General features: G+C 43.7%; 1 protein-coding gene across 1 annotated transcript in view; it reads right to left on the bottom strand.

Annotated features, from left to right (window-relative positions):
- The window catches only part of LOC142584919 (glutamate receptor ionotropic, kainate 3-like), a 140,504-nt gene that overhangs the window by 21,307 nt on the left and 92,759 nt on the right, over window positions 1-26,438 (bottom strand). The window contains exons 3-8 of the mRNA XM_075695267.1: window positions 23,474-23,737; window positions 21,653-21,837; window positions 20,537-20,590; window positions 9,733-9,909; window positions 8,433-8,597; window positions 1,581-1,685 (exon numbers count right to left, since the gene is read on the bottom strand). Coding sequence (XP_075551382.1) covers window positions 1,581-1,685; window positions 8,433-8,597; window positions 9,733-9,909; window positions 20,537-20,590; window positions 21,653-21,837; window positions 23,474-23,737 — 950 coding nt within the window. The remainder of the gene's footprint in view (window positions 1-1,580; window positions 1,686-8,432; window positions 8,598-9,732; window positions 9,910-20,536; window positions 20,591-21,652; window positions 21,838-23,473; window positions 23,738-26,438) is intronic.

Raw genomic sequence — 26,438 nt, 5'->3', positions numbered from 1 at the left:
TACATACATACTTTTGGTTGTTGGTTATGATGCAGTATCCCTCGCAAAAGTATTAGTTTTTTCACAATAGGCAAGAACATAAACATTCATCAATATGTATGACGCCGAACGTGTAACTTTAACTTTCAACAGATAGTCAGTTCTAGGTGACGCAAGTCATGCCCAGCTCGATCTCTTTCACTTAACATCAACTGGACTGTCGAGTAAAGCCATCTGCACTCTAACCTACACCTGCGTCTTCGTGTCTGGCAATGTAACGCCTACGCTGTCCATTACCTTAGAGGTCATGGCGGGGAAAGGAAAATATGAAACATTCAGGCACAAAATTGTGTCACCTGTTGCCAGACACAGGTCTTTAGAGATGTATAGGGGAAGCTTTCTTCACTGGACATAAGAGTGGCTGCTGGTAAACATGTTAGATTGCGCCTCTTGTGTTCGGATTTTTAAATCAAACTCTTTTTGCTTAACTTATCGGTTTACTATGAAAAATGTTGAATATTCAAGTCACAGTTGGGTGGACACAAATAAAGCGCCTGTGCCCTGGCGGGTCCAACGCATGGGATAAAGAAAAGGAAATGTCTTATTCAACTTACTTGTATATCGTGTCACATTCTGAGACCAACGAGAGCCCAGTATCTAGTATAAAGCAATAAAAGTACACTTACAGGGGGCGTCCTGTTTCTTTTCTTTTTTTCTTTTTCGACGCCCAGATACGATAATACGTTCAAAATGTATTTTAACTAGTAAATGAATTAACACGTGTCCACCTTAACACAGCAAACGTACCGTGCTAACGAATCCTCTGCGTGAAAGCCAAGTATTGTGCATTCTTCCGACGGATTTGACATCTGGAGACTCTTTAGAGCAGTTGACCTGTTGTGCATTACTTCATCTAAATTTACGTACTCAAATAACAATTACCATATTTTCCGGACAGTAGTCAGCAGGGGCCAATTCCAGCTTTCTTAAGAATATAAACAAAGTGTTGTATAGTTCACATCCACTTCGACTAAATGTGATATCTTTCGTGTCTACAACTATTATAAAGTATGTAAGCAAATACTCTATCATCGGTCAGTATAATTATGAGTAAATTTTTTAACTGCCGTACGGACGTCAGTTATAAAACCAGTCAAGATCGCTCTCGTTAGCGCTGGCCGCGCTACAGGTCGAGCATATCCGGCTCAACGAACCATCCTTGTATACGACCCCTCTTAGAGATCCCGTCGTCTCTGTTGCAGTACTCTTTACATCGATTGTTGTAGTTGCTAGTATGCGCTGCAAGTTATCCTCCTGAACACGAGAATAATCGCGGATCTGATTTCGCTATGATTTAGCGCGGCAATAATTTGCAGTAACAATCTGGCCTCGTTTTCTTCAACCGCGCGTTAAATACAAAAAAAAAATCTATAGGCTATCTTCGTAAATTGTCGACATCCCACAAAATTTCCATTTTCGAGCTTGCCTAGTTAGCGAGTTATAATCTGGAAAAGATGCCAGAATTAAGCGGTAATTAAGCCATGACACATATTATAATATGAAATTTGCCTTGAATATACATTAATGCAGTACGCACGTACCGATGCCAGTCCCGCTCTTTTCATCCGCACGACGTGCAGAGAAAGATTGTGTCGGCGTCCCATTGAGTCCATGTGGATGGTCCCGGTGAGTCCAGAAATACGTGTCTGCAGTAGAAACAGTAATGTGGGGGTAACAAACAATAATAAATGGTTTTATTTATTTATTTATTTATTTATTTATTTACAAGCCCCGCAAGCTCCAGCGGGAGCATAATGGCAGGAAGAGATATTTGTGATAAATTTACCCGTTGAAATATTATAAAGTATAGAAAGCAGCAAGCCCTTGGCAGGCATAATTAAAATGTTCTGAATGCAAGTTGTAACAAGCTGAAATTACATAATATTTATCGATGGCAAAATGCAGCAGTGAACAAATAACACAGTTGGGGATACCTGAAAAAAATAAAGAAATATTGCTATACATGGTGAAACGCCGCGAATTTATACAGTAGTTTTTTGAGGGGCAAGCACACGCTAAACAAGCAAGAACAGTAGCAATGAAAGTGCACTCGTATACAAATATGGCAGGTAATTCATGTCGAAACATTTTAAGATCATAAATGAAAACATTAGAAGAAAAAAACTCAGTGCCCTCCCCCTATGTGAAGAAGAATGACCTGCGAAGCTCTGTATGTATGTATGGCGAACTGCAGCTATGCCGCCGATCGGCCTCGTATTGCACTATCTTCTGGATGGGCCCACACATAGAGAGTGCTTAACACCTGCGTCACCTCCGCCGCGGGCGGGCCCGGTATTGCACTATCTTCGCCATCGGTCCACGTATAGGGAGTGCTTAACGCCTGCTTCACCTCCGCGCGGGTAAGCCTGGCATTGCACTCTTTTCGTGTTCGGCCCCACTCATGGAAAATTGTTGGTCTACGAGCGGACTCTATCAGCCAGATTCTAGCCGTAGACATCTTCGCTATATATACATTCCAAAGATGAAGTGTTTCTGTGGCAGCGTTGAAATGAACGCATTCATTCGTCCCAAAATGCGCTTGAAGCAACAACGATTGCGCAAGCCGCGAGATGTTCGCAGAGGTTGCCTGACAGCGTGAGCAATCGGGTGCCGAGAGGAGGTTACTTTGTACAATAAGCCGAAAATAGCAATGTTTCTGTCTGACTCCACAGAATGTCGTAACAGTGATGATTTATTGTTAGTAATATTGTTGTGACAGCTGCAATCTGGGCAATAATACGCACTTTATTATTCTGAACGGTCGAAGAGCGTTGATTAGGTAAGCCAGACTGAGTGACGTGGATTGATATAAAATAATATTGCTTTGAAAGGTTATTGCAACTTTAATACTTTTACAAGGAAGCCGTCCATCCTACAGGTCCCACATCGACTTTACTGGCATTCACATGCAGATATACTACAGGGCGGGAAAGATGCCCTGAAATAAATCAATAAGTAACAGCGCGGAGCTTACAGGAAATTGAATACAGCTTCGCTTATTGCTCACGCGCTTGGTTCTGAAATTTGCAATGTGCGTTTTGCACAACACTTAAGATAGCAGTAAGCAGGCACACAGGGGTCGGCGCGCGTTTCAGCGAACCGCAAATGCCCCCTACAATCTTTAACAATTTGCACAGCCGCTTCACACACTGTGAATGACAGCCACCCACGACCGTATACGTAGCGTGTGCCTATTCTTCTGGAGCTTCACCAGCAGAAATGAGCCAAGGCCAAGAAGAAGATCAGTGTAAGGGGTAAGAAGAACTCATGCCGCTACGAAGCGGCCAGCTCTACACACTTCGTGACCGAAAGGGGCACAAACGCTCTGCGCTGGTGCTGAAGGCTGGAAGTCCTCTGGAGGCGGCGTCATTTATGGCATCTCCTTAACACTATCGCTCCGGAGAAGCAGTGAGCTGAATCTCTTTACACGCTTGCCAATGCCGCTCAGTACATGGAAATCAGTTAAACGGTTTTTGCAACCGTCACTGGGGCAGCAGCGAGAAAGGCACTGAGGCGCCCACGCATGCATGACAGTCATCTCCCGCGACGAGGAGGAGATGGGGCGAATGCGCACGCAAAGCTTAACCGTCTCACTCGCTGAAACGAGACTGCACTGGTGCGCACATGCAGGTATCAAGGCTACACTGGTGTGCCGTGCGTAAACAGGCGAGAGTGCGCATATACGAAGGCTCACGATTTTTAGCCGTTGCGGCCTCCTAGTACATTTGCAATGGCCGCGGGCGCATTTCAAACGTACGGGCGTTCGCCGTGGCCTTTGCGGCGTGAAACACATTGCTCCTTCACAGAGTCCCAGTCGTAACAAGATGTACTTGTGAGCAACATACATTGCCCACCAGCCGTGCGGAGTGTTACCATGAAAATAAAAGCGCTTGCTGGAGTTACAAGCCGCCCTACACTTTATTAATGACGAACCACCACACAAATGGACGATTTTCTGCGACTCGAAGACGTGACGTGAACAGCAGATATTTTATTTATATATTACGGCATTTCTACACTATAATACGCTATACATATTAAAAATATGTACATTGTTTTATATAAATAGCGAAATTCTAATACTCGTACTGAATTACTCGAATACGAGGACTCTACCTGCACGAGAAAGTGAAATGCTTGATCAATGGATCAACAAATTTTCACAACTGAAGCTTCTCATTTATTTATTTACGGCACATTGTAATTTACAAATCCTAGTTGGTGAACTTTCGAACGTTATGTACTTATACCAAAATATGCGCAGAGCGCCAGCTTCGCCATATGTGCCGTCGAATTTGTGGGAAAAGATCTTTTGTTCCACCTGCTTTCTAAGGAACTTGCCGTTTCATGCACTGAAGCATAAAAATAACAGGGATATCACCGCATTTCAAGGCGCACTTTGAGAATGATTATATTCAAACCAGTGACATCCTCATGGCGGTTTCGATATCTTCGCTTAGAGCCTATGCTGTTCACAGGCCCATTAACCTCGCCTCCTTGCGCTTTGATTTTCACTTCGTTATGAAGCAACTCGGCGAAGAACAAGTTTTCAAGATAAACAATGGCGTAATCCACTCGAAATTTTCAAGAACAAATATTGTCATACCTGATAATACCTGGCGTCCGGAAAAATGGAGATACGTCATCGCCGGCTCTTAAGCAACCACCTTACTTCTGAACCAGAAGACAGGGGCTTAACCGATGGGCCCAATTTTTAAGTCAGTACAAATAATTTATCCTGTGTTGTCCTGAGTGTCTTTGTTTGCTGGCTTCTACGATTACCTTACTTCTAATATATGAGAAATACCGGTATCACACGCACATATACACCAACGGCTCCGTCCTGCCGAAGAACTCTACTGCCGCTATCATCATTGCAGCAAAAGCCACCACAATCATGTTTAAAACATCTCACTTACATCGTCGACGGCAATAGAACTCGCAGGGGTTCGAGTCGCACTACACTTTAGTAATGACAAACCAGTACAGAAATGGTGGATCTTATGCGACTCAAAGACGGCATTACAGTGCTTATTATCAGCCTTGCTGCGTGCTTCGTATGACCAGCTGATATTTTAAACCACAGAGGCCATGCATAATCTGACTGGGAAATGACATGAAATATCTTTTCAGTGGCTACCAAGTCACTGTGGTACCATTGACAATGAACGTGCCAGTCAAGCTGCTCGTTCAGCTGATGTAGAAGCCACCGCTTATCGAGCCCGCTATCTAGGACAGATGCTGCAAGCATGCTTCACCTACTTGTACGCCCGTGTATACGCACGCCCGTTTACACAACCTGAATCCAACCTTAACCCTTCGACTTCCATTAAGACTACTCCGAAGACAGGTAACCCTTTTGTGTAGGCTATGCTTGGGCATCGCGTTTAGCAGTGCCTAAGCGTTCCGCATAGGGATCGCCGACACCGCCGCATATGGCGATTGCAGCGACACGGAAACAATTCGTCATGTTCTTTGCTAGTGCCCGCAGTACAGTGTGCAGAGACAATCGCTTTCCGTCATGCTCAACGAGTTGGACAACCAGCCTCTGTCGGAAGAAATAAGTTTGAAACATCGCATCAGAAGGCAGTGCAAGCCCTACTGCGCTACTTGCGATCGACGAGCCTGTGTGAAAGCCTGTGACTGCAACGACTTTTCAGTTACCTGTCTTTCTTTTATTTTCTTCATTTTTTCTTGTTCTTTTTTTCTGCTCGCTCTGTGTCCTCTTTATAACTTCTAAATCCCCCAATCCAGTACAGGGTAGCATTCCACAAAATCGCCTATGGTTAAGCTCCCTGCCTTCGTTCTCTCTTTCTCTCTCAAAAACAAGGGTATGCTCTTTGCCGTCGCCACAAATACTCACTACAGAGAACGCTGTATTAATCTGCTAGGCACTAATGGTTACGTAACACACCAATGCAGTCTAACAGCACCGTAAGGACAGAAGTAGCAAACAGGCTTGTCAGGATTTCGCAAATACCCCTACGCACTCCGTAATTACTATGTATATCCCAGGGAACTGTCTTATCTTCCCTTTTTAACACGCTCAAGGATCCCACCTTCTCTTTCCTCCACCTGGGAGAGGCGGACTGCTCACCACACGAGCGGGGCCGTAAGCTATGGGCGCAGCTGGTGACTTAGATAAGGTGCGTCAAAACGTTTAGTCGAATAGCCTTCGCACCAAGATCAGATATCCAGCTGAACTCCAACAGCGGGAACTTTGTTGAGAAACAACTTGGTTAACTTGGTTAAGAAATAAGTTTTCACTCACTACCCACGAACATCGCTATTTGCTTGAGACGGCACTTTTATTGACGCGTCAAGCTGCCTCTGGAAACGGCGCTCGATGTTGCCTAGTCGGATATCCTAGCCTCCTACCTTCAATGGTCACGTGAGAATGAGAAACGCAATCATTGATGAGGTTTTGCGTTGGCAACCCTAGCATTAGCGAAACGCCAAACAAAAATTATTTTGCTGAAACGAAGCTCACCCTATCGCAGATCGCTCGCAGCATCTGCCCTCCGCTTACGCCTTCCTTTCCGGGGGATTCCTTCTGTTGTTATCCAGTTGTGAACTTCTAGTACCATGCATCCTCGTAACGCATAGTCTAGGCCATATTACGTACATCGACTGTTTATTTACCCCACGAGTTTAGTCGCTGGTAACACTGAATACCCAAAACCAGTAAAAAAAATATCACTGTGCCTCATGCATTTCTTGACCTATCGTGGTGGACTACGTATTCCTACTGTATTCAACGATTTGGTAATTAAATTACCATTACCTGCATGTTTTAAGCGTCCATGATATAAAAGAAGTTAATAAATTGCTTTAATACGGCGGCTTGAAAAGCGAACACTGCGTCACAGTGTCTCTGTCTACAATCCACGAATTTCTTAAATGATGCCGCGTACCATTTTCAGGCAGAAGCATAGACCGCGTTGATGTCTTCAATTGGAGAACACAGTATGCAAAAACGAGACAATCATGACAGTACTAGAATAGTTACTTTCACTTTATAGCCATTCTGGCATGCCCATGTTATGACAATATACAGCACATTTGTTTCAGTTCCCGAGTCTAACAAAGCAGGTTTGCGTAAGTCTTCAACAAATTCTTAACTTCTTCAACACGACAACTGTACATAAAAGAAAGAAAACTGTGGCGCTGGCCTCATATACTATTGTCCACGAACTGCTGCTGAAATTCCAATTAGGTATTCTTTTCCTATTTTCTCCGAGTGCAAGTTTCGAATACATGGTATCGCTCTTGTTCCCGTGCGCTGTAGGATTTGTCACGCTAACCTCTACTTCTGTTATCTGTTCCGTAATTGTAGGTCCATCCGCAAATGAGCAGCAAACTGTTTAAAGCACATTTGCTTCAATTCGCAGGTTGATGAATCTCCAATCTAGTTGAAGATAGATGGCCGCGTAGCGATGCTTTTTAGCCCTAAGTGCAGGCAATCAGAAAGTAATGAATGAGAGGGCCGTTATGTGAGTTATTCACGCACAATAAAGAGAGGATTTCTTACGGACACTTACGAAGCAGGAAGGTTGGCCCTACAAAAAGACTTTGTGAGGCACTCTGCGCTGATCCCCTTACACAAGGTCCTGATGTAGCACTGGTCCATCAATTTTTATTGTGTGACAGTTGGACACACTGAGTGAAGCCACGAGGCGTGTGCTAGCTCTTGCTTATCTTCGGTAACGCAGTTGGTCATTTAAAGACACAATAGTTAGTTCCAATGCAGGAGATATGCGGAAAGATTGAATGACGCTTCGTGAGTACGCATAGGCAATCATTGCAGCTACATCGTAGTCGTGATTCACTACGAGGATGTCAGCGTAAACAAAACTAAATAAGGACATTCCGAAATAAAATGGAACCATCTTGCTCAATGTGTGCTTTGAATATTCATCCCAACGCAATGTCTTTCACACTGAGCTAGTGGATATCTCTCACAGCATGATTTCTAAAGTTGGAATCTTAGGTATTCTGAGGTTATAAAACGTGCAAACAGAGCAACAAAGAAGAACGGAGACTAGAAACAAGAGTTGTCGTGTGGTGTCGTCTGCACCCTTGTTGTTAAGCAGTTGCGATGGTTTCTAAAGCAGGCCAACCATAGCCCAATGGCGCACCCTTTTGCTATTCTGTGAAATATGTGCAAAAAAGGCGACAGAAGGAGCACTAATTACAAATTTTCTATATTTATTGCTTCCTCTAAAGTCCTTAAGTTTATGTCGGGCACAATGCCGCCTCCTTTAAGGGCAAAAAAGAGGGAAAACAGTTAAACGCTATCTGCTGTAGGGTGCCCTGCGGTTTATGTTAATAAAGGTCCTGTGACGTGCTTGGATCCACGAGTCCACCTTTCTATGGTTCGTAGCATTGCACACCTGTTTAACTGCGTCGACAAATGCTTGCGACTGCGGCCTTGGTCTTGATGCTTGCTGCCGCGGGCAGCGTACGCTGGGGGGCCGAGCAAGCGTGCGTTCCGTAGCCAGCCTCTGGACGGCTCGAACTAGGAGATCCAGAGCGTCTTGAGTCAGAGCTGCGTCTGTCTGGATGGAAGCAGAAGCGGCTAATATTATGAACTTTAATGCGAGATTATTTATGCGCAAGAGTGGTGACGACCTACGGTAAATGTAAGTGAACTGCGCTGGATTACGTTGCACTACTTTGAGGTCCCGGATCTACGATTTAAACCGTGTTCCCGACATCGGAAATTGCTGTTCAGGAGCTCACTCGACCTACGTGCGGCCTCTTCGAGGAGCAAAGTACAACTGACGTTGATGCCGAGCAGACCAATGTTATTTACACTATGTATATGTGTATAGCTTTATGGACATATACATATGCATACACACGTGCATGCTCTTCTAACCTCTCCCTGCCCCTCTCTAGCTCCACAACGTGACCGGCTTCCGGACTTCACACAAACACACACAATTTTTTTTCATTTCTTGAGCTCTAATGCTAACGAAATGAAATTCCTGCACTAAACGCCGGGAATAACACACTAAAACGGACATATATTAACACAATGAAGCAATAAAAAATTTCCTGCTTGTGATTAGGATTTTCAATCATTGCATAAAAGAGTGGAGACCTATTCTTGCTTCTGCAGGGAAGTGATGGTGAGCACAAGCCGCTATAATAGCAATGAATGGAATTGCATTCTTGTCTTAATTAAAGAAATATCATGCATAATTTGTACATCACAAACAGGTATCAAGACTGTTGTTTATGGTGAGGCATTAGAGCATTCGACAGCAAGCTAATTTTATTCCAGCCTATCAATTATGCAGCACACTTATTATACGAGCAGGTCCTTAACTCATGAACGGTATATCATGTTCTAAGGAAAATACATGTTCCTTTGTGAAAACGTGTTTGGTGTGTCTCAGTGTAATAAGCAGAAAGAGCTGCTTTCGCTGACCTCGACTAGAAGCTGCTTCGAGTTTTACAGTGTGTCGTAAAACTAAAAAAAGTTAGCAAATACGTAGAAAAATATAGAAATGGGATGAAGTTAACACCAATAGTTTAAATTTCCAGACCTCAAGGAAATAAAGCAACAGACATGCTCGGTATTCCTATGTCACTTAACTTAGCAAAATGCTTTTGCGTCGCATGAGTGATAATTGTGTATATTTGCTAATTAACATTACAGAGAAGCAAAAGCTATAACTATCTCACCCGTATAGGCTTCCTGGAGGCCCTTTGTCCGATGAACATCGAGTGGACACCACTGCGAGCGTAAGCATCTCGCACTGCTGCAATGTCGGGCTCCCAGAGTTGTTTCTTTACGAGCACAAAACCGCTGAGGTTCGTCCCCGAGTTCTGGAAATCCGACAGGTCCACCGTGTGCAAATCCTGTGTTGAAAGATTTCGAGCCACTGTATTGCAGAGTAACTGCATAGGAATGTCCATTGTGAGAATGCCTTTAACCCAATGCACTGTGTTGTGTAGCATGGTTACTTCGAAATAGATATATTTCTCTATAGTTGTAAATTGAAAAAGCCAGCGACATCTAATGATGGCAGATTTTTTTAGTAAAAAGGAGGAGTTGTCCAACCTCAAAACGCGCGAAATACGTAACCAGTCTTGATGTTTGCGATGACCATGCGTTCTCTAGGAGAATCTCCCATGTCTCGAAATTATATGCCCATAAAACAGAAATGTTTTCTCATACCGTCCGGTTTTTTTTCTGTTGCCTAAATATTTTAAGAAATTCACTAAAACTTATTCAGTAAGCCATTTAAATTTTAACTATGTGGCGCCATGTTCTGAATTACGGATATTCTTTAGTTCATGCGGCATTTACTCAGTCCACAAAGAACTTATTTTTTGCATAATACATAACACGTAAAGAGATAATCATTTTCTATGACGTTTGCTTTCATGCAACCTTAGTGAACTTGTTAAACAACATCGAGAACATCCTTCAATTGGAGCACGTGACAAGTGTAATTAAAGTTATAAACAATATAGCATAAATCATATGAATTGATAAGTGTCATAATTCTGCGCACATAAAATGCTTCATTGTATAAGTTTTCTCTTTACGATTTGCTTTCCGTTGATCAATCGTTTACTGGAGCTCGATGACTGTTCATTGTCTTGTGAGCGATTCGGAACCCTTTTGCATTTTCGGTCCAACAGTATGTTACAAAAACGAAAAAAAGAAAGCATTCTACATCATGCCATGTAAGTTGCGCACAGAATTCGACTAGTTGCCGTTCTTTTTTCAGGAGTGCCTGAAATAAAGCGCGCGGCCGTATTACTGGCATGCCGTTGATCATAGAAAATTAGTCGTTCGTAAACCCACAAGGTGAATACGTGCTATAAAGGTTATAAACAAAGTTAAAGTGCCTCAGAAAGGCTGGCCAACGTTTCGATAGGAGAACCTTTCTTCGTCAAAAGCGGCCTCGTCATTCCTCAGCATGTTTGTTTTAAAGGGTTAGTAGTGTGACGTCACGTGCGGTTGTTGGTGTTGGCTGGATGTAAAGGGAAAGGCTGAAACGAAATGAGGGTTGTCGTTTGATGTCTCTGGGCGTGAAAAAGCAAAAGAAAGAAACAGCAGAACTAGAGGGGGGGGGGGAGGGGCCGGTGCTGGGGGAGCGAGAGGTTTCGGAGCCTGTATAGGTGTCCCAGTTGGTGTGCGTTTGTGGTTTTGGAAGAGCTGGTCAACCGGGCAGAGTGCCAGTAACAAGAACAATATACATGAGCAGAAAGAATGACTTCATTAGCGTAACGACAATGCGTCGGGTAATTTTGAATGTGTTAAGATGGCGACACGGGGTCGGGGGGAAATGTATCGGGGCAATCTGGGCAGTGGAACAAATTTCATATCTCACTGCTTAGACAGGCCCACACATCCGTACGATACATAGACGACATATCTATGATATGGGGACAAGTGAGGACAGTCAAGATAAATTCGTAGCATTCCTAAATTATTTTCACCCTACAATAAAATTCACATCGGAATTTATAACTGAGCGCACAATACTTGATGGACACAATATATATTGATAATGGCACACTAAAGACAACGTTCTACATGAAACCTTTTGATAAACAACAGTACCTGGAATATACAAGCCACTATCCCAGACGTTGAAAACAAGACATCTTTAAAGGGCAATCCACACGACTACGTCCCACTTGCGTGCAAAACCATGACTACACAGACAAACTCGATCCCGTTACAGAAACCCTATCAAACATGAACTACTCGAACACTGCCATTCAAGAACCTACAGCGATGCAACCAAACTTAACCGAGCCGAGGTCCTCAAGCCCCACCCCAGGATCCCCAAAACAACAACGCCCCATCTTAGTATTAAATTTTCCAGCGCACTCCCACACGTCAACAACACCCTCAGTAAATACTAGCGAATTCTCATCAGCAACCAGAAACGTAATAAGATCTTCCCGGCCCACCCTGAGTAGCCTACAGATGCAATACTAACTTCAAGGACATTCTTGTACATGCTAAATTAAGGACAAAGATAAAACAAACTTCCAGTCACTTTGGCCGTCCCAGGCTCTCCACATGCAAACATATTCAATCTATGACTATAGTAGAAAGTATAGCGTCGGATTACCTTGAGAAGGTAATTTTGTGTTTCACGTGTACGTCAAGCTACGTAGTCTATAATGTAGGCAGGACAACAAAATCATACGAAACTCAACGTACATCGCGCAGATACAAAATACAATTTACCTAAAGCAGTAGCCTGCCACTTCAATACATATCTCCATATATCCGATAAAGCAAAGCTCTACATGCTACAAACAAAATTCACCTCACGAGATGAAATATACAGAATCATACCTGATACGCAAGTTTGAAAGCGTACACGCGGCGGAGATAAATTTGGAAAGAGGCAACTTAGAATTGCTAAATGCTGTAGCTTGAAACTGAAACTCTGATATCATTAACAAAGGCACAAAACACGTTAATTTCGCCAGCTAACCTCAATTATCAAGCTCACCTATTCCTCCATTTCGAGTTCTTCCCCGCCTTTCCCATAACACTCAATTTACTATGCTCTTCAACTGTTTCACGCGTATATTAACCATACGAGCCCGTTTTCCGTGTACACCTACCTCCTGCCGTTTTTTTTTCTCGTTTTATCCTCTATGTCCTCTTCCGCTTTTTTTTATGTCTTTCTTTTTGGTAGGTTTCTCTTTTTATTCGTCCATTTTTTCCTATACGCACCCTCACCAACACATTCCATAGTGCGCGACGCAGGAATGCCTTTTTCGGCACCTCCACCACGCAGTGTCGCGCCACTTCTGTCTACCGCTGTGACGACGCCTACGCCGAACTACGGAGGCTAACGTCCCTTGAAAAACCAAGCTACTGCCTTCCAACTACTCTATACATTGTCCCAAGTGTTCGTGACTCCATCTTGACACCTTCAATGTATCGCGACGCATTACTGCTACGCTACTGAAGTCATTCTTTCAACTGATGTCGTTTCGTTACTAGCCCACTGACCGGCTGACCAGCTTTTCTAAGACCACAAACGCACGACGCCTACGACACCTCTGAAGGCTCCCTAACCTCTCGCTCTCCTATACCCCACCCTCTTAAGTCTTTATCTTTCTTGCTTTTTTTCTTTCTGCCGCCTTCTCACTCTCGTTGTCCTGTCCCCTCGTCTTAGAAAGCACGCCTATAGTGACGTCAAACGACAGCGCTGATTTTCTTTTCAGTCTCTCTCTTTACAGCCGGCCGTTAGCGACAACGAGTGCCCATGATGTCACTCTACTAACCCTTAAAACTAATCTGCCGAAAATGACGACGCTGCCTTTGACGAAGATACGTCCTCATATCGAAACGTTGGCCAGCCTTTCTGAGCCACCTTAGTAACACTGTTTACAACTTTTATAGCACGTGTGCCACTCCATCTGCCAGCGCCTTTTATGACACAAAGTGCGCAGTACATTATGAAAAGGGTAAATGGTCATCCACATGACTTTTTACCCAGAACTACAAAGAAACTTCATACGGGTTTCTTAAAAAGAAAACTACACAGCGTAACAAAAAAAAATTTTCCTGGGTTGACCATCAAAGCCGGCCCCAATGCCTTTCCTCTGCCTACCAGTGCCTATCACCTAGGTGTGGTCCCTTTTACACCAATATGTTTGTGCACATTATGCTACTTATTGTGATAGTGTGGCACGACATTTGAGTCCTTTTGTTAGTTTGAACCTTCCTTTGTTTCATCTCGCTTCTATTTGACCTTGGCGAAATTAGGCTATATCAATGTTTACCAAGGTTAATAAATGCAGTTCAAGTAGTGTTCTATTTTGCGCCTGAAACTAGCGGTTAGCGAAGTGTGCAGAAACACGTGCGTACTCCATGTACATAGCCTTACATATTTCTGTTCTAACGCGACACGAATGTTCTGCTTATTTCCGTGTCCCCCTGTTTTATATTGTCCTATTCGTTCTGCGCGTGTTCAGTGCATTGTGCTTTGCCTCGGGTCTCTTCCCGTTTTCACTTCTGCCTTTTTTCTCTATATACTATAGCGCTTCTGTATTTGCTAACATCATTGCCAGTTTGCGATCGCTAGGCTTAGTTCATCCCCGGCTCGCGTCTTGACAAATGCAGAGTGCTTACATATAACACATGCCTGCATCCACAATGGCTTGCATGAAGACCCCATATGTTTACGCGGCTTACAGTGCCATCGGCTACAATAGAAACTAAGGCAGTTATAGCAGCTATGTTGTGTCGATAAATTAGCGCTACCCCTGCCCCACAACTGTTCTGCATAAGGCTCACCATGTAGGCTTGATGATGTCCGCACTTTTCTGCGCGAGCCACTTCACAGGCATTCAAAACCCTATAAAAAAGTCTATTTCGCAGTTCTCTTCGATTCAAGACGTCCCATATGCACTCTCGGATAAGCACCTCCTGTTAGACGGCTTCTTCACGTTCGCATCTCAACAATTATTACTATTTCATCGTGAGAACTTCTAGCTGATACAAAAAAATTCAGAAGTCAGGATAACTTGCAGTATCTGTCGTTTTTCCAAGGAAATATTTATAGCAGATAAGCGAACATTCCAAGGTAGCACATTTTCATTTACCGTGACCCTAGCAGACGTTGACTCTGCGCAGTGTCGTAGCCTATCACATGAGCCTTGAAAGGCCTTGCACCTGTAGCCAAACAAGGTTTGAACAAGTGAGCATGATAAGAAAAAACAGCTGGCTGCACAACGTTTCTAAGTTTAAAAGTTTGCCGCGAAATACCACCACCCCAGCTTTGGTATCAGTAGAAAATTGCTGCAGAACAGTCACTGACGAGTGATGCTGTTTGTCGGTCGTCAAGACGTCCAGAAACTTTTGAACGTGCTTTTCCTCGCATAGCACCGCTTTCGCTTCTTCTAATCGCAAACCTCAGAATTATTATCGCACTGCTTCTAAAGAAATAACGGCGATGTGAAGCGAAAGTATGTAAATATTAAAGCACTTACCACCACCGCTACTTACATAGCAAGGGAGAGTCATTTACGATTGGCGGACGATCAGCAAAGCGCTCAGGGCGACGTCAATAAGTATTGCGACTTCGAGTTTCTGATGAAGAAAATCGCCGATAGAGAAAGCTATATTTGTGACATTCACATTATGTATAGTCCACGGAGAAGCAGCGCGAAACCACCTCGGAAGTTTTTTTTTTTTTTTTTAATTTACACTTACGGAAATGTATCTCTAAGAGCCTTTCTGCAGATGTTGACTGCTTTGTCATTCGAAAGCACCGTGGAAACAGGAGTGGGATTGAGCCAGCAAGCTGGTAATACTTGCACGTCTTTCGCAAAACTAAAGAATCGGAGTGCTGCACCCGCACAGGCTCTAACACAGTGCGAGCGAAATTATCCATATTGTAAAGGGGCCTCGGGCCACAGCCCGTTTCTGCACAGCTCGCTACGCTTTCGGCACATAAAATATTTTGCACCCGCGGCATAACGTCCTCTCTGCAGAAATTTTCAGTCATTTCATTGTTCCGCGTGCTAGAAATACATCTGCTATCCTGGCAATCTTCAGACGCAGCCATCTCTTTTTAACGCATTCACTGCAGCATGCCGCCTATGTTAAAAGTGTTTCGACATATCGGCAGGCTGGTGACACCCGTTAGCACAGCCCAAAAAGGTCGAAGGTCGCTCCTTTCTAATCCCCATTTTTTCCCTATTACTTTTGTCGATAGTTATAGCAAAATGTCGGGAGTCGGCTTAGTCTGCGGTGCTAGTCCGATCCGCTTTCGCCCGTAATAGGATAAAGGAAACGTGCTTCAGGATGAAGGCGAGCACCACCCTTTTACTGATCAAGGTGGCAAAACTGGAACGTGCAGAAAACGTGATACACGCGTCGTGTATTTTTTTCTTCTTTTTTACGTAAATATTCTACAGGTCGTGCTTTGGGGAGCAATGAACAACGGGAGTGCTTCGACAATGCTGCTTATGAATGTATTGAGACAAAAGCACATTGCGTAGGCTTAGAAACACTACCAAAACGTTTATTAAGTATGCTTGTATTTCTTTCTCACACAGCGTGCTAAGCGCGCTTGGGGGTTTGTTTTGAAAATGCTGTCAATATTTGAAAGGCAGCCCCATTAAACCTCCCCAAAAATCATGCTCGTGCAATGCTTTTCCATGACCAACTTGTGTTCTTACCTCCATTATACGTACCCTGAGTTTTCGTACATCTTCGTGTCATCACCAAAGCTGCGCGTTTAACTAAGAGTTCAGTCGCTTGGGTTTATTCGCACCACCCGAGGTTGCACGGCTCTAAGCGGATGCCTATGCGCCTGGTTATAAGACTGGTAGGTGTCTTGCTAAATCGTATTATAGGGAGAGTAAAACGAAGAGCCCTACGGAATCCTCCTTTCCTGGCGCTTTTGTGCTTTTACCCCTTCAGAGCTATTTCTGTCACTCTTTAGATGAGCACTTAAAGCAGGACGTCTTAATGAGTATTATTATTGCGATATGGCACAGCACATTCGCTCGCAAAATGGAAGAGAGAAACAAGAGCTCCGAGGACCATCTTGCGACGTAGCTTAATTACCGCGTCCAAGAAAAAGAAACTGGCTCTCCCGTAACCAAGAATACATGTAAGCATGGAATGCCAACCGGCAAAGTAGATTAGTTGCAGATGATACTAGCAACAACAATAAAATGGTTTTAGTGCATGCTCGCAATGGCACACGCCACCACACAAGACAGCACCACTCCATACCATGCACTCGTGCATACGGATGCTGCCCAGCTAGAAGAGGAAAATTGCCCGAAGGAGGCGCCACGCAACGTGGTCCGATCTTTTGAGGCGGTGAAAAACCAGCGCTGTGGAACTCACCGACAGCTGTACTGCAACAGAACAAAGGCAAACAGGCCTCATGAGGCCGGTTTGCCTGTGTTTGCCTTTGTTCATATGGTCCTGCAGGACCATATGATGATAATAAAATGCATGGTGCCCTGCATCTGGTGTTTTGAACGTCGCTATCGGAAATGATAAATAAACTTCAGCGTATTAGAAGTTACAGCTCGAGTGGTATTGCGAACAGTCATTAAGAAGAACTGAGAAGCAATAATTATTTTGTAACTTGGTTGGTCAGTAAATAGAGTATGTAATGTGGTCCTGTACAAGGAGTTGGGGGCAAGAGGCCACAGTTTCTTAAGGTTTGACTGGTTGTCCGGATGATCTCGTTCTGTTATCAAGACTTGCCCGGATGTTCTCGTTTGAGCGCCCAGATAGCGTCTCTGGCTTTTGACTTAAGATCGCTTGAAGGTCGCCGACAACGGAAGCTAAACGACTTTTATGCTTAAAATGCCTCATTCCTGCCAGCCGACTGAAGAGGCACAGCTCTTATTAGCTCATCTCGGCATGTAGACTGGCGTTCTATATGTAACAAGCTACGTCAGATCGTGGGTTGCTTTCACGTCCGGCTCTCTGCTTGAGAAATTAGCCTACTGATTGTATATTTGATAATATATGTTTCAGTTAAGACAGAGCTCTTGAAGGAATTGTATTTCAATTCAAGATGGTCGTAAGATTTTTAATATAAGCGCGTACCATATTTTCTTAAGTTTGTGAGGTTAATTACTAAAGCCCTGTTGATGTTATATTACTTAAGTAATTTACCGAAGTTGTGTACGTAACTGCTTCAACCACGTGTGTAAGAAATACCTGCGCAACAGGCATAACGTTTATATTTACCTCTCTGCTAGTTTAACATATACAAGGCTTCTAAAATTACTCTATTCGCCTCGTGCACGCCTGATTCTCCGATGACGACGCTCCGATGACGTCCGCTGGAATGACTTCCCTTTTGTCGCCTGCTATGCTCCGGTGGGAGCGGCTGCATTGTCACTTGCTTTTGCGCGCTTTCGAATTGCGTTTATATTTTTTCGAGTTTATTTTATAAATTTCGCATTTATGAGGCCACCCAAAGTTACATGTTCAAGTTACCTTCTATGAACGGGTGTCTGCAATGGTAAAAGACACCCGTTCTCGAGTCAGTGGGTCAACATCACCCAGCTTGTGAACAGGGTATTCGGCTTCAGAAGCAAAGCACAACCTTATGGCGAACTCCTCAAATTTCGATTCGATAGCGCAAAAACCTGTGAATGCGCCACCGGCGGTGCGCGTTTAATTATACAAGACGGCACTTCCACGTGAGTTTTATCAATTTTATAGTAATTAACCCAACTGACTGCGGTTAATCGGTGTTAGACTATCATGGACAATCTGGACTTTTCTTATTTAGGATGACGGCAATTGGTATATTGTAAGCGAATGAAGTATGAAAAGTCCGGCAATACAGGGACCTTACCCGAATGACAAAATTTGTGTTTTTATGCTTTCTTTCTGCTCTTTAAGCATGTTCACCACGCTGGTACATTTAACACTGCCGATCGGTAAATCACTTGCCGAATACCACATTTTGTCGGTAATCACACGTTCAGGCAAAATTTAAAATGCGACAAAATATCAATTTGCTGGAATGCTGCTAGATCGCTGCATGCATTACCATACCACAGTACCACATCGTTTCTTGAGAACAGCATCAAATATCTTTTTTTGATATGAACTGTCTTGACCAGGAAAAGAATTGAAGCACTGTCGCCAACGAATTGCAATACACTCCACGCAGGCGGTGCTGGACAAAGGCAAATACTGAATTTGTTATGGCACAAAGACGGCATACCGAAGGCTCATAGGTTCAATTATTCGCCAAGGATTGGCCGACAACCTAGTATGAGTGCAAAATAGCCAAAGAACAATCTTCGCAAGATAACCTCACCGTACACACATGGATAAGCACTGATGGCTAGCAGACAACTGTGGCACCAGTACACGCTGAGTACGGTGCAGTCAGCAACTACGCTTGATTTCACGGGAAATAGTTTTCTAGAATGTTTCGAACACCAAAGTGTAACATTTCAAACTAATAACATTTAAAAGCTCGTGCAAGGGATATGTAAACCAACCATGCCAAGCAGCTGTGACCTTTCGAGAAACCGCGCGGCGAGGTATCTCAGTCCTTTAGATGACGTCAGACGCTAGAGCTCGCTAATAAATCTTCTCGGTTACAACCGATGGCTATGGATTGGGTCTCATTTGGTTTGAAGTAGGAAAAGCGCCGGGCAATATTACTTTTCAAGAAAGACACAGGAACATCGATCAACATAAATGGGCAGCTAAAGTGCGCAAGTATCTGTACCTGAAAAGCGTGGACACAGAATGGAGCAATAGGTCAATAAAGTTGGCACGCAAGTAAAGGGTAACTGAAAGTGTAAACAGACAACGAGGAGTCATCGGAAAGAAAGCGAGATAAATAGACACAGAGAATTAATTGGATGCAAAGTGTGTAAATAAGAACAGGCAGTGGACATATACACAAATCGGAGAAAAGAAATTAGAAGAGAAAATCTGTACGATGACGCAACGGGCAGTGCTTTGCTATATCGCGGTCAATCTAAGTGTATAAGGACAAAAGCATCGTCATCCTCATCAGCCTGATTACGCCCACTGCAGGGCCCGCTCCCATACTTCCCCAACTACCCCGGTCAAGGGTGCAGCGGTGGCGTAGAGGTAGAGCATCCGCCTCGCGTGCAAGAGGTCCGTCGTTCGAATCCCAGTGCCGCGCGATTTTCTACCGAAAAGAAAACCCGCGTGTTGATAAAATTGCATAAACAGGCCTCGAGTGCGGCCTGATCCCGGTGACCAGAACCGGTAACGCACTCCCTCACCAGAGCAGGATTGTCCACCCTGGTGCAGTACTTGTCCACAATCTCCTATATGAAAAGGGGAAAATATAGCGGGGCAAATATTCGCAACAAGATGATGCAGATCGATTGAAAATAATCCCACAGCAAGACACACACAAACAGCTGAGAAAGACGCAGGACACTGTCTTCTGTGTTTCTCGGCTATTCATGTGTGTCTTCCTGTGCGATTATTTGCCATCGATCTGCATTGCACCATCTAGCCCGTCTGCAGGTTTTGTTAAGATGATGCACATGCATGTTGCAGTGAAAAATCTACAGACCCTTCATCACGTGCTAATGGAATGCGAAGGTATTAGCCCAGTGAGACCCGCAAGTAATGTACACCTTCCAGAAGCGCTTGGATTTAAAGTGAAGGGAACCATCATCTGATAAGCACTCCAGACAACCAAGAGGTGTTTAGAGCATTGGCGGAAAGAAAAGCCGGGAAGATATTGATAATAACGGGTTCGTTGCAGCTTTAGGTAGCGGTGCAAGATAAAGAGAGGTGTTGAAAAAGGAGGTGAAAAGAGGTGGAAAGATAGAAAAAAACCGACTGAGGAATTGTATACAAGAATGGTAGAATGAAAAACAAATATGCATACCTGAATATTTCAACTGGCATAGGTTACCATTTGTCACTGCTCAGTTTCATAGGCCATGCCAAAAATGATTATCAGCAGCATCGGAGCTAATAATGATATACTTCCTATGTTCTTACCAAAGTTGTAACGATGAAGTTATGGTACTCGTTGATTATTCCAACTTTCTGGGCCTGTAACAAAAAGAAAATTCTGTCAGAGGTAGTCCCTGAGCAACATTTTCTCGTTCCGCTTGAATTCCTAAGTGATTTATCGCAACAATGTTCAACGTGTCATATATTATACCTTGTTTCTCGTTTCATAAAATTTTTGAGACAAGCTTACAAGTGAATTTTGGTCTTTCTCTGAAGATTTTCAGCAAAATTTAGTATTTGCATTTATTTGCATGGCTCACAGGGACATTGTGCGTTGTTGGTATTTTATTTATGCGCAGGGGACGAAACGAAATAGCGTGATAGCGGCTACAATCTTCTCCGACACTTGTGTGCTATACAAGGTTGTTAAACAAAGAAGGTGTTTTGAGCCATAAAAAGCAAAAATAGGTAACTTGGCGAGCCAAAGGGAGTTTTGTCTACGAAATGGCCCGAAAAAGCGGGCGCTGTTGTCGCTTTACAGTTCGACGATATAAGTGCTTCTAGGATGAATCTTATATATATATATATATATATATATATATATATATATATATATATATATATATATATATAATGTCATAACTACAAGTTACAGAAATATATAGACAGACACAAAATAAATACGTAACTAGGACCGAATTCCCTTATCGTGCCAACATAAAGGATGCGTAGCTGTTACCGAGAAACCACCATCTACAATCGAGATTTCAAGTCAACTATGAGAGCCGAAAGACACACTACTTGGAGTAACCCGTTTATGCTTTCGAAAACTATCGCCATTGTGGCAAGCACTAAAGAAATAAAGGTATCACTGAACTAGCGAGTAAATTACATTGAACTCGCCACTCTAGCGATAATTCTTTGGGGCTGCAATTTGTTGCAATAAATAAAATAATCAATAAACTTATAGAGCATTAAACAGTGTCAACAAGAAATGTCGAACGAGAAATCTTGCAGTCGAAAGCTACGAGATTGACTGGCTCGCAAAAGCGATTACTCCGCTGGAAATCCTCCCACTGAGAGAAAAATTCACCTGTTGACTGTTTGAAGTAGCAAAAAAAAAACATAGCTTATCTATCAAAAGGTAAGAGGAGTACGTGCATGTCGGAGTACATCCGCAAGCCTCTGGGTGGTCAGGTCAAGAACGATGTTATTCTCCCCCGCCTTTGCAAGTTCCCGCAGAACCGACCGAGGGTCCGCCTTGTCATGAAGGGGCCGTAATGAGACCGTCGGAGGCTGGTTGCCAGGCCTGTGCAGCTGCAGAAGGCCACGCAGCCGCACTAGTGCTGTAAGAGGAAGGACAACGCAGGTAGCGCAGGTGCAGAGGCTCAAATTATCGCTTACTAATTTAAACAAGCCGAGACAGACACTGAGACCTTGGATGTGTCAATGTATATGGCGCATTAGAGAATAAAGGTACTGGCTCTATTTACTTGGCGGGCAATTGCAACAATCCGAACCAGGGTTATGATCGTTGTGATCGTTGTGTGCACGTCACCCATCCACAAGCTCTGCATACCAAAAATGTGTCATGCCATAGCTCATAATTAATATTGTTATTTATTTCTAACAATTTATTGCGCACCCGATCATCTGTAAATACGTATGTTTCGTGTAGAGAAATAGTCACATAAATGTAACCTGCAGAAAACATCTTATCGTTATTTGAGCCGCAAATTTATGAACAAAGGTGTCATGAGAGAAGAAGAAATGTTGCCTTAACCTTAAAGCATAGTGTTGTACAACAATGAAACCATCATCACAGCAAGAAATATCAGTGTTCTTGCTCAAATATCTCGAATTTATTAAGGTGCTATTGGTCAACAGCGCCGTCAGAAATTAGGCAGACAAGGCAAAAACATCTAGCCTACGTGCGCCCACGTAGAAAGATACTACCGAATCTCGTGCAAACATATATTAAATATTTAGTAATGTTCAAGAGTATCTATGAATCACACTTTTAAGAGGCAATATTTCCGACTATTCTAAATGGCAATGCCACGAAATCAAGCTTGCCTGTATATCTTTTGTTTTTTGACACATTGGGGGCAAAATGAAATGGACAAAGCAGATCTTGTGTCCGTTTTATGGTGCAGTGGGTTGAGTTGAGTTCAGTGGTTGTAGGCTACTGGTGGGATTAGCCTTGCAGTAGCTGCCGGCAATTACTCCACCGTAGCGACACTTAAACTACATAAATCATATAAATCACACACAGACCTCACAACTACAAATAGTCACTCCTAAGATGCAGTGGGTCATCACACCGCTGACGATGAAGGTCACGCCCCGGGGTGGAGCAATGGCTTTGGTATTGTGCTGATAACCCCCGAGAGCACGCTGTCGAATCCCGGCCGTGACAGCCACATTTCGATGAGGGCGAAATTCAACATTTGTGAACACAAAAGTTGGTGTATTCTGACAGCATCCGAAAGTCAATCACTTTAATAAAAGTTCGCCGCAACTTCATCTCTCCTTTCCCTCCCCCTTCGCACATACTCCAAGACTGGGCTATAGGCGGATATTTACGTGGCGTCTGCTCCTTTTCTTCGTCATATTTTAAGATAGCTACAAAAGCATGCCAAACTTCCATGGTCCGAAAGGGTAACGCTAGTTTGGGCTCTCATATATACAAATATCCTTTTGTAAACACGCTATTTGAACCCAGTGATATATATATATATATATATATATATATATATATATATATATATATATATATATATATATATATATATATATATATATATATATATATATATATATATATATATATACGTAATTTGTAATAAGCGCAATTCACAGTAAGCCCGGAGAATTGCACAGTAAACACATCAGAAAGAAAAATAAGCTTCATTAGGAAGGAAGAAAAATGTTCATGTAGCACTGTTAAATACTACAAGTGCCCATAACGAAGAAGCTCACCTTCTGGTTTCTCATAAATTACAGTGAAGTGCTTCCAGCCTTGCGCCTTGACGAGGTCACTCAGTGCCCGGCCAAGCTCCTCAGGCGATGGTGTCACAGTCAAGGACAGCGTATCCAGAGACAAGGCACTCTTTTCACTCTCCTGTCGGTGCAGGTAGACGTGTGGCACTTGATGCCTCGAACACGCATTACGCACTAGCAGCGCTGTTTCCGGCTGCCGTGGACCCAGCACTGCTAGGACGCCTTGCTCCAGGAGTCCGCACACTGACCAGAAGGAAGAAAAGAGCGCGTAATTCATTTTAACTGTTAAGCCCCATATCAGCAAAGATACACACGACATGGACGCCTGCGTTGGCTGATAATGATACCAAATAGAACCGTCCCCCAGGAATAGAGAAAAAAAGCCCATGAAAGGCGAGGGAGGGAGGGAAGCTTAACTCTCTTCAATACTGCTTTATGTTACATCGTAACATCAGAGGCACATTGGAAAACAGGACTATCAATTTTTGAATACGCTCGTTGTAGGAAAAACGTTTTGACAGCATGTTACGCTCCTGTAACAGGTGAAGGCGAAAGCCTGGTGTTCGGTCATTGATAAGGTAACATTTTCTTTTACCACTCGACTACACGCCGCGTTTCTGTACGTTGTATACGTGCTTCCAAAGAATGTATTCACTATACGCTTCATTTTGCTGAGTTCTTGTAGCTCTGCAGTACGAGAGGGATGAGCGATTGTATTTTTGCTTGCTTGGGTGGGTATAAGCAATTGCTGATATTTTTTGTATCATTGGACAAGACGACGCGTTTTTTTCATGGCGATCGGTGGTATAGGCCCACTTAAGGCTTTCACTTTCGCCTGAAATCATACTTCGTTCAAAGGCTCGAACATATTACCGAGCAGGTGGAACTCCTCGCGTTCACGCTTTCTGTGCAGAATAAGGGAGATAAATGGGAAAGCGTGGGAAAATATCAGTGTTACTTGACGAATATGCGTGTGTTGTTCAACACGCTGTCTCCTGAAATAATTCCGCGGCGTGACTTCCACATTCCAAGAGCTCCATTATATAATTATTTTTTAATGTACATTAGATCTATGCGAACACTTGCTAACCTGGACGTGAAAAGGTAAGTGAGGCTGTCGTTGATTTTCAATGAACATCTTATGTCAACTGTCACATGGCGAGTGAGCGACAACATGCCGAACCCAAAAGAACTCCAGTGTTCTTCAATGCTGCGTACACAAGGACACACTGAAGTTCTGATCAGCGATGCTTTCATGAGATGCATAGTTTAGCTGCCACCCTAGGTTTTTTTTTCGTCGTCGTTTGTCGGACGCTTCTAGAGGAGGTTTTCGTGTCACAGTACCCTTCTCTCGTATTCGATATGGCAAATCTTAGTTTAGCCTTGCGTATTCTACGCCAAATGCTTAGGCTGAGTATATTCACATACATAACTGAGCACAAGCAGTTGTTCAATAAAGGAAACATACTGTCCGACATAGAACTTCGAACCCGGATGCCCCAGGAGAAACGCGTGATTGTCTTCCTATTAGGGCCCAAAATACATGCGTAATTTTCTCGGGACAACGCCAACCAGAGCTTCGAGACGATTTCAGCATTATAACCTTTGTATGGCAACAATTGCTTCTAGAAAACTTCTAGAAAACTTCTAGAAAGTTTTCATCATCTGACAGGGGCACAAACGATACGACAATATTGCAAGGTCACCATTCAGCTGCTTGTGTATCACATTGCACAGGAGTCGTTACCATATAAAAAAGGCACCTCTTTTTGCCCTAACTCCGTAATGAATTCTGGAGTTTTATGTGAGGAAACATCCGCATGATTATGAGGCACGCTGTAGAGTGCGGGACTACAGATTAATTTTGACCACCTGGGATTTTTAACGTGCACCCAGTGCATGGCACATGGACGTGCTTGCATTTTACCTCCTTTGAGATGCAGGAGGCACGGTCGGGGCTTGATCCCTCACCCTTGTGCATAGCAGCTCTACGTCAAAGGCACTAGGTCACCATGGCAGGTGCCGCAGTGGCTATGGCGCGACTACCTCTTCTTGGGGCTGCTACTGCTTAGACGCTATATTGCGCTGCGGCGCTTTTAGAATCGGCCCAGACCATAATGGAACAGACTTCAGCGCCACTGCGCCACAGATAGCGCGCGCAATGTCGTTGTCCTTGTCATCGTCGTCGCCTTGCGCCTATCCTCAAAAACACACTCGTGCCACACACGCCTTAGGCAAGGACCCAAAAAATAAAAGAAAAATAAACGGAACGTGGGCTATTCTCTGCACAGTAGCAAGTAATGAAAATAGGCGACTAATCAGACTGTTTTTTTTCCATAAGACGATTTCGCTCTCTTGAAGGCCAATCGCCAAGAGACGAGCCACGATAGAAGAAAGGACAAGCACCGGCGCTGCTCACAACTAGCAAACATTTCTTAGAAGAAAGCTGTACACATTGTTACGATGAGGCGAACAAGAGAATTACGACGGTCCTGAAGTGGACGAAAAGTTAACAGAGCCTAGCTGCGCTCTCTTCCGTCTCCGCGAAGGCTCGCTGTTTGTAAATATATTCTATTAGTTTTATACACGTAACATTTAGTGGAGGTGGGGGTACCCGTCTTCTTCGCAACGGAGCTCCGCAGCGGACAACAGATCCAGCTTGTCACAATACCTCATGGGGACGACATGTCATCGACGCCTGCGCCGGCACGGTGGGCAACCCACACCGAGTACGTTGCCCTACTACATCCCCAGAGTCCCAGCACGCTCTCCGATCTCGACGGTATGGACGTAGAATAATGGCTCAGCATGTACGAACGTGTGAGCTAGGAGAACAGGTGGTACCCGACCATAATGCTAGCCAGTGTTATTTTCCATTTGGACGGAACTCCGCTCGTTTGGTTCCAAACACACGAAGAGTGACTTACTAGCTGGGAGCTGTTCA

This window comes from Dermacentor variabilis, chromosome 6 (genome assembly GCF_050947875.1).
Source record: "Dermacentor variabilis isolate Ectoservices chromosome 6, ASM5094787v1, whole genome shotgun sequence".
In the NCBI taxonomy this organism is placed as follows: domain Eukaryota; kingdom Metazoa; phylum Arthropoda; class Arachnida; order Ixodida; family Ixodidae; genus Dermacentor; species Dermacentor variabilis.
This window is presented reverse-complemented; position numbering and strand designations above follow the sequence as displayed.